This window comes from Cervus canadensis, chromosome 29, assembly GCF_019320065.1.
Source record: "Cervus canadensis isolate Bull #8, Minnesota chromosome 29, ASM1932006v1, whole genome shotgun sequence".
NCBI classification, from domain to species: Eukaryota; Metazoa; Chordata; class Mammalia; order Artiodactyla; family Cervidae; genus Cervus; species Cervus canadensis.
The window spans coordinates 41759834-41773065 of record NC_057414.1 but is presented as its reverse complement, the minus strand read 5'-3'; the positions used below and the strand labels follow the sequence as shown (position 1 = coordinate 41773065).

General features: G+C 59.8%; 2 protein-coding genes across 2 annotated transcripts; one reads left to right on the top strand and one right to left on the bottom strand.

The window, feature by feature from the left end:
* The first annotated feature begins 1978 nt into the window (after positions 1 to 1978).
* YIF1A (Yip1 interacting factor homolog A, membrane trafficking protein) lies at positions 1979 to 6122 on the top strand. Its single transcript, XM_043452236.1, has 8 exons — positions 1979 to 2235; positions 2917 to 3128; positions 3293 to 3397; positions 3536 to 3614; positions 4910 to 4967; positions 5139 to 5294; positions 5735 to 5828; positions 5922 to 6122. The coding sequence occupies exons 1-8, from the start codon at positions 2205 to 2207 to the stop codon at positions 6066 to 6068; spliced, it is 882 nt and encodes a 293-aa protein (XP_043308171.1). The 5' UTR covers positions 1979 to 2204; the 3' UTR covers positions 6069 to 6122.
* A 357-nt stretch (positions 6123 to 6479) lies between these two features.
* CNIH2 (cornichon family AMPA receptor auxiliary protein 2) lies at positions 6480 to 12388 on the bottom strand. Its single transcript, XM_043452237.1, has 6 exons — positions 12254 to 12388; positions 8377 to 8445; positions 7893 to 7940; positions 7545 to 7657; positions 7301 to 7444; positions 6480 to 7116 (listed from the first exon to the last, which is right to left on the bottom strand). The coding sequence occupies exons 1-6, from the start codon at positions 12332 to 12334 to the stop codon at positions 7089 to 7091; spliced, it is 483 nt and encodes a 160-aa protein (XP_043308172.1). The 5' UTR covers positions 12335 to 12388; the 3' UTR covers positions 6480 to 7088.
* Positions 12389 to 13232: the final 844 nt, after the last annotated feature.

The window sequence follows — 13232 nt, the reverse complement described above, 5'->3', positions numbered from 1 at the left end:
AGAGGTGCTGGGCTCTACTTAGAGTAGGCAAGCAGGAGGCCAGGACACCCGGGCCCTAGGCTTTGTGACCTTGAGTTTGCACCCTCCACCCCAACCTCAGTTTTCCCACCTGTGAAATGGGCACAGGAAGGTGTTGGATTCAAGGCACATTCATCATGTGGAACAGGGGCGTGGGATTTGTCCTGCACGAGAGGACCTCCCTCCCAGGTACTGGTGGCCCCAAGTGCTGCCCCCTGACCCTCAGGGGCCTCAGACCTTCACATCTGACCCTGAATCAGAGCCTAGGCCCCAAGGTAGACAGTCAGTGGGTAGGACACAGGGAGCTGCAATGCTGGGTGGATTTTGTTTTGTGATTTTTTTTTTTCCAAACAGCAACTCAAAGATCATTCCTTTCAACACCCCTACACATTTAAAGATGAAGTAACTGAAGTGGTAGAGAGGAAAGGACTGAATCAGAATTTCATCCATTTATTTTTTTTTATTTATTGGGTGCACATGTTTATTGGTGTCTTCTATATGCAAGTACTGTGAAGTATTCATAAGCATTGTGAAGACAAGTGTAGGAGTGGAGAATGACACAGGTCCTATTCTCATGGAATTTACATCCAGGGCAAACTACTGTAGTCAGAGGGAGCCTGTAGCCTGGCCTCCAGCATCCATTCCAAGCCTGGTCAGGACTCTTCACTCTGTCTTTCTGAGAGGCACAGTTGAACTGACTCTTAAAGGATAATTAGGTTTGGGACAGGTGGATGTGAAGGGTAAGGACATCCCAGGTGGAGGGGACTTCTGGGCAAAGGCACTGTGAATGGACTACGTGGATTGAGTTTGGAGAGCCGGAAGGTCACCTGGTGTAACTGGACACTGGGTAGCTAACCAGAGGCAGGTCAAAGAGGACCTGATCTTGCTTAGGAGACGTGGTGGCTGGACGTCTGTGAGAAGGGAGACCCCTGAAGACTGTCTTCAGGAAAGGTGGGAATGAGAGAAAGGAGTCCCTGAGGTCACGAGTGAAGCTTGGGGGTCTCACTTCGAGATGACTGCAGGGGTGAGAATGACTCAGGAGTTTCAACTGCAGCTTCTGGGGACGAACCAGCACACCCCCACTGGCATCTTCTGGACCATGGGAGAGTCGATGGGACAGCACACCTCCACTCACACATCTTCTGGACCACTGGAAAGTCGATGGGACGAGCCTAGTGTAGGATCCTATTCCAACTATTACCACCCAGTTTCTGAGACTTCAGACCCGTACCTCGGTTTTCAATAGGTGCAATGGGTGTGTGTGGGTGTGTGTGTGTGTGTGTGTCGAGAACCCAGGCCGGTGTAATGGGTGTGTGTGTGGTGTGTGTGTGTGTCTACCCATGTGTGTATATGTGCGTGTGTGTGTGTAGAACCCGGCCCTCCCAGCACCAGGCCCCTGGGGTCTGCAGGATGGCAGCAGTGGCGGTAGGGAATTTCAGCACCAGACGACGGACAGCACCCGCGCGGAAAGGACGGGTGGGAGGCGGGAGGAGGAGTCAGAATCCCGGAGCTCGCTAGGCCCTGCGGTCACTGCTCAGCCCAAGTTCCTACCGACAGCGCCTCCCGGTGCACCCCTCACCGCCACCTCTCCCGGACTCGGCACCAGTACTGGGAGAAGAATGGAGGACGCGGAAGGAAAGCTAACACTGAGAAGGAGAGGCAAAAGCCCGAGGGACAGGGCTTGATCACAGTTCCACCGTCCCAGTCTCTCTTGGAGTATGTCTCGCGAGTGAAACTTCCTTCCCGGGCTCCAGCCTCCGCCTGGTGTAGTCGTGGCAGGCCGAGCGTCAACTGCCCCACGGCGCAGGCGCGGAAATAATTATAACTTTAATCCATCTATTGGCTGCTCCGCCGCGAACTAACAAACCCACTATCCAATCCGAGAGAGGCTCCAATAGCTCCGCCTATCCCTCCTCCCGGAAGTTGATTACTGCCGAATCCGCTTCGGCGAGGGTGCCCCAGCAGCCAATTGGGAGAGGGGAGGGGCGAGCCAGCGCTGCGGAGGAGCCAATGGCAGGCGGCAGAGGATGACGCCGCCGACATGGCTGCTGTCGTCGGACAGTTCGGGGACGTGTCGGGCTTCTCGGTAACCTCGATCGGTGCCCAGGGAACGGAGCAGCTGCCTCGCTAGTATTCGTACCACGAGGCGACTCAGCGGGCCCTCGGAGAGAGCGAGCATCGGGGCCATGGCTTATCACTCGGGCTACGGAGCCCACGGTGCGTGGGGCGCGGGGCGGGCGGGGCGCGGGCCGACCCGCCCGAGGACGGTCGGCGGCGCGGCCCGCTCACCCTGAGGGAGAGGGGCAGCCGTGACTGCTGCCCAGGGTGGCGGATGTCATCCGGATTCCTGCCCCGTAAGGCTCGGCCACGCGTCCCGGACTTCGCCCTCTCTGCCCAAACCCGAGATCAGATCGGGAGGTGATAGCACTGCTGGGATCTCCCGTGTCCGACTCGGGCATGAATGGGGTCTGCCTCCCAAACTTCCTTTCCCGGCCATGACCCTGGTAGGGTTCCTCACCAGTGCCTAGGGCCTCCGCGTTACCCAGCCGTCGCCTTTCCCACCCTTGTTCAATGCGGGGATATCCTCCCAGTTGTCTTCACCTAGCAAATTCAGTCTCCAAGATTCACTTCAGAGATCAGTTCCCTTGAGGAGGCCCCCAGGAACCTTCAGGCGGGCAACCACTTCCAAGGGCTGCCTCAGTTCTTTCTTTACCCACATTTAGCACCTCCGGAAAAGAATCCCTCCTCACAGTTTTTTTGGATTAGTTACTCCTCATCCAGCTAGTGTCCCTCACTGATTGTTAGGTGCTCCCAAGACCCATACAGGGCTGTCCAGCCAGGGGAAGAGGCGGTGGTTTGGGCTCATGCTTGTTATACCTGTCACCTGCAAACCCACAGGTTCCAAGCACAGGGCCCGGGCAGCTCCGGATCCCCCTCCCCTCTTCGATGACACAAGCGGTGGTTACTCCAGCCAGCCAGGGGGCTACCCAGCCCCAGGAGCCGACGTGGCCTTCAATGTCAACCACTTGCTTGGGGACCCAATGGCCAACATGGCTATGGCCTATGGCAGCTCCATCGCATCCCATGGGAAGGACATGATGAACAAGGAGGTGTGGCCCACCCCCAGGGCAAGGGTGGCAGGATTTCTGGCCAGGGCTGGGGCATCACGGGATCCCACCTAATCCACACAACGGCCTTCAGGGAAGGAACAGACAGAGGAGCCCCCTGAGGTTCTGGGTGCAGCTCGTCCACATCCTCCTCTCTCCCCTCCTAGCTGCACCGTTTTGTGTCTGTGAACAAACTCAAGTATTTTTTCGCTGTGGACACAGCCTATGTGGCCAAGAAGCTAGGGCTGCTGGTCTTCCCCTACACACACCAGGTGAGCTGCCTACCAGAGGAGCTGTGATGGGCCCCCTTGCCTCCCGCCTCCTGCCCCAGAGCCTGGCCCCCAGATCTCAGCCCCTTCCTTTGCTCTCTTGTCTGCTCCTCCTCACCTGGCCGCTGCTGCCACCTCCAGAACTGGGAAGTGCAGTACAGTCGTGATGTGCCTCTGCCCCCACGGCAAGACCTCAACGCCCCCGATCTCTATATCCCCAGTGAGTCTTTGACTTGGGCTGGGGGATGGGGCGGGGGGGGGGGCGGGGACTTGTGCCTTGAGGCACCAACGAGAAGAGACAGGCTCATGTGTTGGTTCAGCATCTGCTCTTGGTGATCTTGTGTGTGGCTTTTGTGGTGTCCCTAGACGCTAGGTAGACAGAGTGGGGTGACCAGCTGCTTCCTGGGTGTGCTCCCAAGATACTCTGCTTTGAGACCTCCCTGCCACCTGACCTGGACCACGTCCCTCCCCAGCATGGAACCCGAGGTTTAGACCTGACTCTGCAACTTCCAGCTATGGGACCTCAGGGGGCTCCTTTCACGCTTCTGAAAAAGCTGGAATAACAACAGTTCCTACCACAGAGAACTGTGGTGGACATTCTGTGAGGGGCTGTGTGTGCTCAGCCAGCACTGGGCACACGGGAAGCACGCAGGAACTATAAGCTGTTATCACTGTCCTACTTGTCCTCCAAGGCCTGCTCCAGCATCCCCTCCTCTGAGGACGTGGGTACTCCCTCTGGGTTCCCACAACCACCTGTCTCCATGGCATGGGTCAGGCCGCCCACACCACTCTGTGGCTGGCAGACTCCAAGTCTGACTCCTCTCTGTCTAGGCCCTGCATAAGGCCCGGCCCCTGATGGACATGCTGGAGGAGAGGAGTATGCCCAGGCCGGCTCTCAGAAGGGCAGCCAGACAGCCCAGATGCCCTGGGAGAGCCACAGTTCCTCTTCCCTCCTTCGTTCCATTTCCCTCTCAGAGTCACCGTGTAAGGCAGGAACTGCCATCCCTGTTTCACACACTTAAGCCAAGGCTCAGAGAGGTTTGAGCATCTTTGAGGACACACAGCTTACAGGTGGTAGAGCTGATTTCCTGACTCCAGGCACTATGCCCTCTTGTGGGTACATTAGTTCTAGGGCTATCAGGGGGCAGAGGACAGGACTGATGAGTTGAAATTGCTGTGAAAAGGCAGCTGCCATCTGAGCTTTTGTGAAAATAGCAGAGGTGACTTCGGCACGTGAGGTAGTTTCTGAGACAGAAGGAAGCTTTGGTGAGTTTCCTAGTATAGGAGAGGGCTTGGTGGTCCTGAGAAGGGTCAGGTAGCATTTACACAACAGGAGGCCTGAACAGGAAAAGGCATCCCAAGCAGGGTATTGGGGGTCTGAGGGTAGAGATGAAGCATGTGGGGATATTCAGGGAAGGAAGTATGGGGGTGTCAGTGGCTCTAATCCCTAGGGATGGGGTGTGGGGGCTCTGGTTGAGGAAACCAGGCTGATGGCATCTCTCTGGCTCTTGGCAGCAATGGCCTTCATCACCTACGTGCTGCTGGCTGGGATGGCACTGGGCATTCAGAAAAGGTCAGTGCCAACCCGTCCCGATTCCCACCACTTCCCCACTCCTGACTCCTCTCCTCACCTCCCTGGGGGATCTGTGCCAGCTCCCAAGTCCGTCCGTGCCCCTAGTCTCACCCCTGCCCCAGGACGGCTGGTTCGGGACTCCCTTCACCCCCCGCCCCTACACGGCCGCAGGTTCTCCCCGGAGGTGCTGGGCCTGTGTGCCAGCACGGCGCTGGTGTGGGTTGTGATGGAAGTGCTGGCCCTGCTCCTGGGCGTCTACCTGGCCACCGTGCGCAGCGACCTGAGTACCTTCCACCTGCTGGCCTACAGCGGCTACAAATATGTGGGGTGAGCACCTGTGGGCCGAGCGGGAAGCCGCCCGCTGCCCGGGGTTCCTGTCTGCCCAGTGGTAGCCTCGAACTGTGACTCTGGACCCCCTCTGCCCACCCAGCTCTTCTCTATTAGAGGGAGTGCCTGTTTTCAGCAGCCTCCTTAGGAGCCCGGTAGTGTTGCTCAGTCAGGAATGTACTAGTCACCCAGGAGCTCAGGGGAGAAGGGTGAGCCGGGGTGGTGAAGTGGGTCTTGGATCCAGGTTCAAGGACTGAGTCCTGGCCTTCCCGATTTATTCTGAGTCTAGGTCCCTGGTTGGGAGGGGGAGTTGCAGATTGGGGGTAAAGGGCCCCAGTGATGGTAGCTGGGGTCTAGCCTGGGCTCTGGGGTAGTCTCAGGCCTGGACCCTCGGAGGTCTCCAGTCTTTCCTTCCTCCCTCCTGCCCCTGCCCCCTGTAGGATGATCCTCAGCGTCCTCACGGGCCTGCTCTTTGGCAGCGATGGCTACTATGTAGCACTGGCCTGGACTTCGTCCGCGCTCATGTACTTCATTGTGAGTCCGGGGCTGGCCCCTCTTTGCCTGGGGTCGGAGCTATGGACAGGCCTCCTCCTCCCGGCCCAGCTTCAGCTTTCTCCTTTTTTCCAGGTGCGCTCTTTGCGAACAGCAGCCCTGGGACCCGACAGCATGGGGGGCCCGGCCCCCCGACAACGTCTTCAGCTCTACCTGACGCTGGGAGCTGCAGCCTTTCAGCCCCTTATCATATACTGGCTGACTTTCCACCTGGTCCGGTGACCCCCATCCCCACTGGCACTGATTTTTCCATACATTGAAGATTTGATTTCCTTGGTTCTTTTTGACCCTTGTTTCTGGGGCTTGTGGGGGTGATTTGCTAACACTTCTCGGTCTTTGCATTGGCCAGGGGACAGGGACCTCCACTTTTCTCGAAGGAGGGGGATCCAGGGAGGTCTTCCTGGAGTTGATGGCCTTGATACTGCCTCGGAAGGCAGATGGAAGTGTTTCAACAGAAATAGTTATTTATATGTGCCTGGGAAAGTGACGTGGAAGCAGGCAGCTGCTAAGGAGATCTCGAAGGCCTCTGATGCATCTGAGGAGGTCCTAGAAGGGTCTGTAGGCCAGTGGGGTGCTTCCCCCCTCTTTCCCCCATCTCTTCTTTAAGCCTTTTAGGAGCAGAACTGGGGCCCATGTGTTTGCAGTAGTTTATTCATATTTTGTCACAAATGGCCGGGGAGGGGGGTGCTGTACTCCTCCAGGCAACATAGAAAATAGGTCCAAGAGACTGGGTAGGCTGGGGTTGGGGCAAGTGGGGGCAGGAAGGGGTCTGGAGAGAGCCTGGGGGAGGAGAGAGGGCAGACTAGGGGTGGGGCTGCCCCCCTGCTGAGCCTGCTCATTCCCGGTGTGGGTACCCCCCCACCTGCAGGGGGAGCCTCAAGGTGGGGGGTGGAGGGGGCGGCCCAGAACTTCCAGGGTCAAGCCCTGCCCCTTGGCAGGGCCTAAATTGCCCCTGAAGCGGACAAGGCCGGAGGTCCCACCCCTTCCAGGACTGACTGCCATGCCCACAGGCTGGCAGAGGAGCTCCTGCCCCTGTTGAGAGCTCTGCCCAGCCCTAGTCCAAGGGGAGGGGGCTCTGAAGGCGGGAAGTCCCCGCAGCAGCAGTTTGGGGGGTGGAGAGGAGGCTGGGGGCACCAGTGCCCCCTCCCTCCCCAGGGCTGAGGCCTCTGGGGCCCAGGGGCAGGGCTGGGGGTGCACAGGCGTCCGGTCCGTTCTGGGCTCGCTCCCTGGCCGGCTTCCCCCTTAGAAACTCACCAACGTATAAACCATACTGTGGGAAGACACGGCAGTGAGCCAAGTCACAAGCGCGCCTGGCTACCGGCCACCCACCCTGTTGCACCCCAGTTATCAAGGGCAAAGGGCAGGAACTTGGGGCCCAACCATCCTTGGGATTGGAGGGATGGTGCCTGGCACATCCGTTCCCTGACTTCTGACTGCAGCGGGCAGGGCCTCACCTGTACAGGTAATAGAAGAAGGAGAGCAGGTAGAAGGCGAGTTTGCACCAGGACTCCTTCTGGCAGTAGTTGAGGATGTCAGCATTCATGATGGAGACGGCGTCATACATGACCTCAGAGCCATCTGCAGGGCGGTGGAAGTACCTGGGGGAAGGAAGGGGTCTGAGTGCCCACCCTCAAGGCTCCCACCCACATCCTGCCAGCTCCCCCATCTCACCCTCCCAAAGGCTGCGGCTGCCCTCACCTCCAAAGGTGGTAGAAGAGGAGGGGGATGTTGAGGCCCAGGGTCACCCACTCAGCTGCACACAGAAACATCAGACAGAAGAGGCCGTGGATGGAGTATTCTGGGACCACCAGCTGGGGAGTGAGGGTGAGAGGTCAGCGGCCAGGCGCTAGGACAGATCCAAGCTTTAAGGGCCCTTGGGAGGGGCCCACCCACCATGGCCTCTGGGATTAAAAGGGCTTCTAGCCTTCCACTCCCTCCCACGTGGCAGATCAGACCAAACAGGCCGCAGAGGAGGAAGGCCCGGCTCTGGGTCACAGTGGGGCTGCGCTGGGCTAGGAGCCTCCCGCCCCTAGCTCTGACACTGACCTTCCTCAGGAGGCAGCAAATGCGTTCGATATTTTTTAAACGCTCGCGCTGTAGGGGAGGAAAAGACAGCAATGGTGAACGTGAAGGAGCGGGCACTGGATGCGCCCCGCCGCACTCCCACGCCCCCCACTCCCTGCACGTGGCCACAAGGGGGCGCCAGAGCAGGTTCTGCGGAGTTTTCGGCCGCGCGGCAGGGAAGCAGCCGCGCGGTCCCCATAGCGACCGTCACCATGGAGGGATCTTCACCCGCGTCTCCACGGCAACGGCCCAGAGCCCGGCAACGGCTGCCCCTCCAGGAGGAACCCGAGCCCTGAGCCCGCGCCAGGTGTTTGCTGGGGGCGGGGACAGACAAGAGGAAGGGGCACGGCCACCGCCACCGCCCCCTACACACCCCCGTCTTCCCGTCCCCCCGCCGCCCTCCACCCGCGACATATGGAAAGACAGACGGACGGACACACCTCGGCACAGCACATGTATCACTTACTGCCCGCGCTGGGTTGCCCTGGTCGATGGGGTTCTTGAAGTCAGTCCGCAGCTCGTCAAAGGCTATGATCTGGGGGAGGGGCGTGTGCCTGTCAGGGTTGGGGCAGCAGCTTATGGCCCTCCCACCCATTCTTCTCTGGTGTGAGATTCACACATGGGGATCGACCCAGATGAAGCTTGCCGCAAAGGTAGAGAAACTGAGGCCCAGAGAGGGATGGGGCCCGGCCCAAGGTCACACAACAGTTTGGGATGGAATCCTAGTGTGCTGATGCCCACTTCAGAACATGTCTACTACACCTCCATGCAAAACATCCCAAGAGACAGTGTCTTGTCTGCAGGCCCTGTGCTGAGCGCTGGGCCCCAGAAACCCGGGACTCAGCCCCTGTCTGGGAGGAACCCCAGGCTTAGAAGGACCACTGTGAACTACATCCCAGGGTGATCAGGGCTGCGGAGTACAGAACCTGGGGTGGGTGCCTGATCCAGCATGGGGTGGGGATGGGGAGTTCAGGCTGGACTCGGAGCAGGTGTTTGCCTGGTGCACAAATGGGGGGAAGGGCGGTCGGAACAGGAGGTACAGTGGCAGAGGTTTGGAAGAACAAGGAACATTCAGGAAGCTGTAGGTCCTATGGGGCTAGAGTGAAAGTGTAAGGCGAGTGGGAATGGTGAACGATGGGCTGGAGGGGTCAGCAATGCCAGATGTGGGGGCCTTGTAAGGCGGGACAAGATCTTTGGACTCGAACAGGAACGTACAAGGGAGCCATTGAGGGATAGAAAGCAGCAGAGCGGGGGCTGTGAGGTTGATGTTCTAGGATTGAACGAGCAGGAAGTACATACTGGCTAACAGTCCCAGCCAAGACATACACGATGCTTCCTTTATGCCAACAGGCTTTATGTTTAATAACTCATTTAATGCTTGCAACAGCCTGATGATGTAGGAGCTGTATTATCGCTTTCATTTTGCAGATGAGGAAACTGAGATACATTAAATGACTTATCCAAGGCCACGTAGCTAGTTAGTGGCAAGCCAGGATTCTAAACCACTCGGATTCCAGAGTTAAAATTTTAAACACGTGACTACACTCAAGCCAGACCAGTCAGGGGACTTTGGGTGTTTGGGGTGCAGGCTGGGTGCTGGGGGCAGGTAGGCAAGGCATGGTGATCTGAGTGAAGAGAGGGCAGTGGGGATGCAGAGGTGTGGATGGGCTCCAGAGCTATGTAGAAGCCAGACTCCAGAGGGCTTGAATGGCAGTGAAGTAGAAGCAAAGAGGCCTAAGGCGACTTTGGGTGTTGGAGCATCTGGTGGTGGGCACTGTCTTCATTGGGATAGGAACTCTTCACGGAGCAGGTGCTTCAGAGGATGACAAGATGGACCTGAGGGGAGCTGGCCTGGGAGGATAGCTGGCAGAGGAGCCTTCTGGGGTCCCCTCCCCTCAGCACCAGCCCCAGGATGAGGCAGCAGGCCCACCCCCCCAAGCATCCCAGACCCCATAAGGTTCAAAGCGAGAGAACATGGGCTTCCTGGAGGGAGCTGGGGCCATCTGGAGCAGCTCCCCCAATTCCCCCCCAACTCTGGGCATCCGTCTGCCTGTTAGGCACAGCAATGGGGTCCAGCAGGGAGCGGAAGGGTGCCGTCTGTCTGCCCCAGAGCTGGCACCACCAGCAGGCGGCGGGTGTCTCGCCTCCCACCCCCCAGCCTGCCTGGCGCTGACTCAGCCCCCTGGAACAAACAACCCCCCATGCTGACAGCAGACACACGTCACTCACCACCAGGGTTGCCTAGTGACCAGTGGGGCCTGGGTTCAGGGTCTGTGGTGGGATCTGGGGTCCTGCCCTGGAAGGTTCTAGTTCTTACCAATTTGGATTGAGGACCACACCTCCTCTCCCCACCCGCACACCCCTTGGCAAGCCTTGCCCTGGACTTACATACATGCAGCCTCGTGTACAAAAAGCCCACTTTACCAATGAGGAAATGGACCCAGGACAAGAGACTTGCTATGATTGCCCAGCTAAATAGCTGAGCGAACACAGTGCCTGACATGTAGTATGTACTCAATAAATATTTTTTGCGAACGCCTGGGCCCTTTTTTCCAGCCTGGGAGCCCCAAAGCCTGAGTCTTATTCATTTTAGTCTTCCCCAAAGCATCCCAGAGCCTGGTTCGCAGGAGCGTGGACACAGGTGTGCTGAATGGAGGACTGCTCTGAGGACCCCCGGAGGACAGGGACCCCCTCAGAGGCTGTGGGAGGCCTCTGGGTGGGGAAAGGCCCAGAAAGGGGCTTCTTGAATTCCAGGAGCCTTTCTTCCAGGAGCTGGTTAGTTCTGTGTGCCCAGCTTGTGACTCTCAATTCATTCCCGTCCTCACGACTCCAGCCGTCACCCCGCAGGACAGTCCAAGGCCCTGGCATGAGACAGAAGGCTCAGGGCGACCAAGAAGGACCCGGGGAGATGCAGGAAGAGAAAGAAACGGAGAAGGGGCAGAGGAGAGAAAATGCAACTGAGAGGCCCACAGCAAGAGGCACAGTCAGGGGGGTGAGAGGGCGGCAGAGCGCGTGTATGTCTGAAGGTGCCTATGGGTGCTCACTCCTCACACAGGAGGGGCGCAGTCAGAGTCCATGGAATCCTGGTGTAAAAGAGACAGGCAGCAGGGGGGCAGCAGGGGAGGACGCGGGAGAGACGGGTCAAGAGCCAGGGATGACCATGGAGCAGGCAGGCAGCAGGTCCCAGGAAAAGAAGGGAGTGATGAAGTGGGGAGATCCAGGGAGAAGCTGGTAAAGCAATGGGAAGGAAGAGGACGGAAGGGGGACTAGAGAGAAGGCTGGCAGGGGACAAAGCGATGACCAGGGAGGTGTGCACTGGACGTACAAGCAGGGGATGCGGAGCGAAGCGGGCCAGGGCCAAGATGCACAGGCTGTGCAAAGGGGATGGGGTGGTGGCCGAAACCTCAGGGGACAGAGGAGAAGAAAGGGCAGTAAAGAGGGGGGCAGGGGTCCCAAAAAAGACACTGGAGGCTGACTGACAGTTCTGCAGTGATGGAAGGGAGACAGGCAGAGGAGGAGAAGGCCCCAGAGAGTTGGGGGAGAGGGACCCTCTCTCAGGAAAGACAATCAGCATAAGGGATGAGAAACAGACATTTCGAAGAACCAGGTGTGAGGCAAGGCCAGAGGGAGAGACAGACCCAGAGAGACAGGAGACAAAGGGGAAAGTGGGGGCAGGAAGAGGAGGAAAGCTGGAAGTGCGGAGAAAACCTAGTGGGGGGAAGCCCAGACAGGAGGGGGCAGGGAAACCCAAGGTGAGCTGGTTAGATCTCTGGGGCTGCTTACAGCCAATCGATGCAGGGTCCCGGGTGGGGGTGGGGGCTTGGGGTGGAACGGGAAAGGGTTAATGGGCTCTGCGATCTGTGGGTCCTGTAAACAGATGCAGTTGTCATAGCAACCAGCTCCATCACTCCGGCTGGAAAAACCCACAAAGGGGGTGGGGAGAGCAGACAGACAAACTGCCCGATGGACAACGGGGGCGACTAAATGGTTGAGGGGGGGCGGGAAGCAGGAGGAGACAAAGTAGCAAGAATCCCAGAATTTCGCCTCACACCCCAAGGCTGCATGGGGCAGGGGAGGGGGGGTCAGGGACCCACTGACATCCACAGACAGGCGGGGGCGGTGGAGAAAGGGGGCCCCCCCCGGAAAGGAAGCTGATGATGGGGGGTGTTCATGGGGCGAACAGCAGCCGACTGATGGGCGATAGCGGAGAGAAGGCTCCAAGTTTCTCCGGGCCCTGAGACCATCCATCCGTCCCCCTCCCATTCCTTGCACCCCCTGCCCCCACCCCGCCCCCAGCCCCAGCCCCAGCCCCAGCCCCAGCCCCAGCCCCAGCCCGGCCTTACGTGCCAGATGACAAAGAAGATGAGGGAGGCGCACAGCACCAGGGTGAGCATGTAGCAGAACGCAGCGAAGGTGAACGCCATGGCCCCCGCGCCGGGCGGCGGCCCGGGGGGCGCCAGCGCGGGGCCCGGGCGCAAGGGGACGCCCCCCCCCGGCCCGCGCTTAGGGCCGGCCGGGCATGGCCCGCAGGGCTCGGGCGCGGGCTCGGGGGGCGCGGGCAGCGCGGCCGGATTTGGGGCCGCGGGGCCGTGGAGCACGCAGGGCTCGGGCCGGTGGGCTCGGGGGGCGCGTCCGCTGCCGGCTGCCCGGGCCCCGATCGCTCATCCTGCGATCCCTCGCCCGCGGCTCCCTCGCTCGCCAGCCCGCGAAGCCGGCGGGGCGGAGCCGGGGGCGGGGCCGCCGTGCGAGCAGCCTCGGGCGGGCGGGGCCGGGTCTCCGTGAGCCCCTCCGCCAGCCGGGCCTGGGCGCCACCCCCGCCCCAACCTCAGGGACACGTAAGCATGGACGCACATGCCCGGCATAGCCCCCTCTCCCCGCCAACCACACAACGAACCCACCGCAGCCACACTCGGTCCGCTCAGACGGGCACACACACTGTTCTCACATGCTGGCCAGGAGGCTGCGCTGAGGTCTGAAGTGCAAAGCACTTGTCACCGTCCGTGCGAGGGGGCAGACGCACCTGGCTTGAACCCAGAACAAGCCAGGAGAGCGGGCTGAGCCAGGCGGCTTTAGGGGACGCAGGCCGGGAACGGGGCCGAGTCCGCAGGCCCACCGCCTGCTCCAGCTGCGGCCCAACTCCCCATCCCGGGCCGCCCGTGTGGGTGTCGGCGGCGGCTCACCAGGTGCTCACTGATGGCCGCTGCCTCCCTCCCTGCCGGAACCGTGCTGGGCCCGTAGGGACAGACCACAGCAGCACAAGCAGGCAGCTCTCCTAGCTCCAGGAACTGGGTCAAGGACTTCCAACAGCAACCCTAGGACACA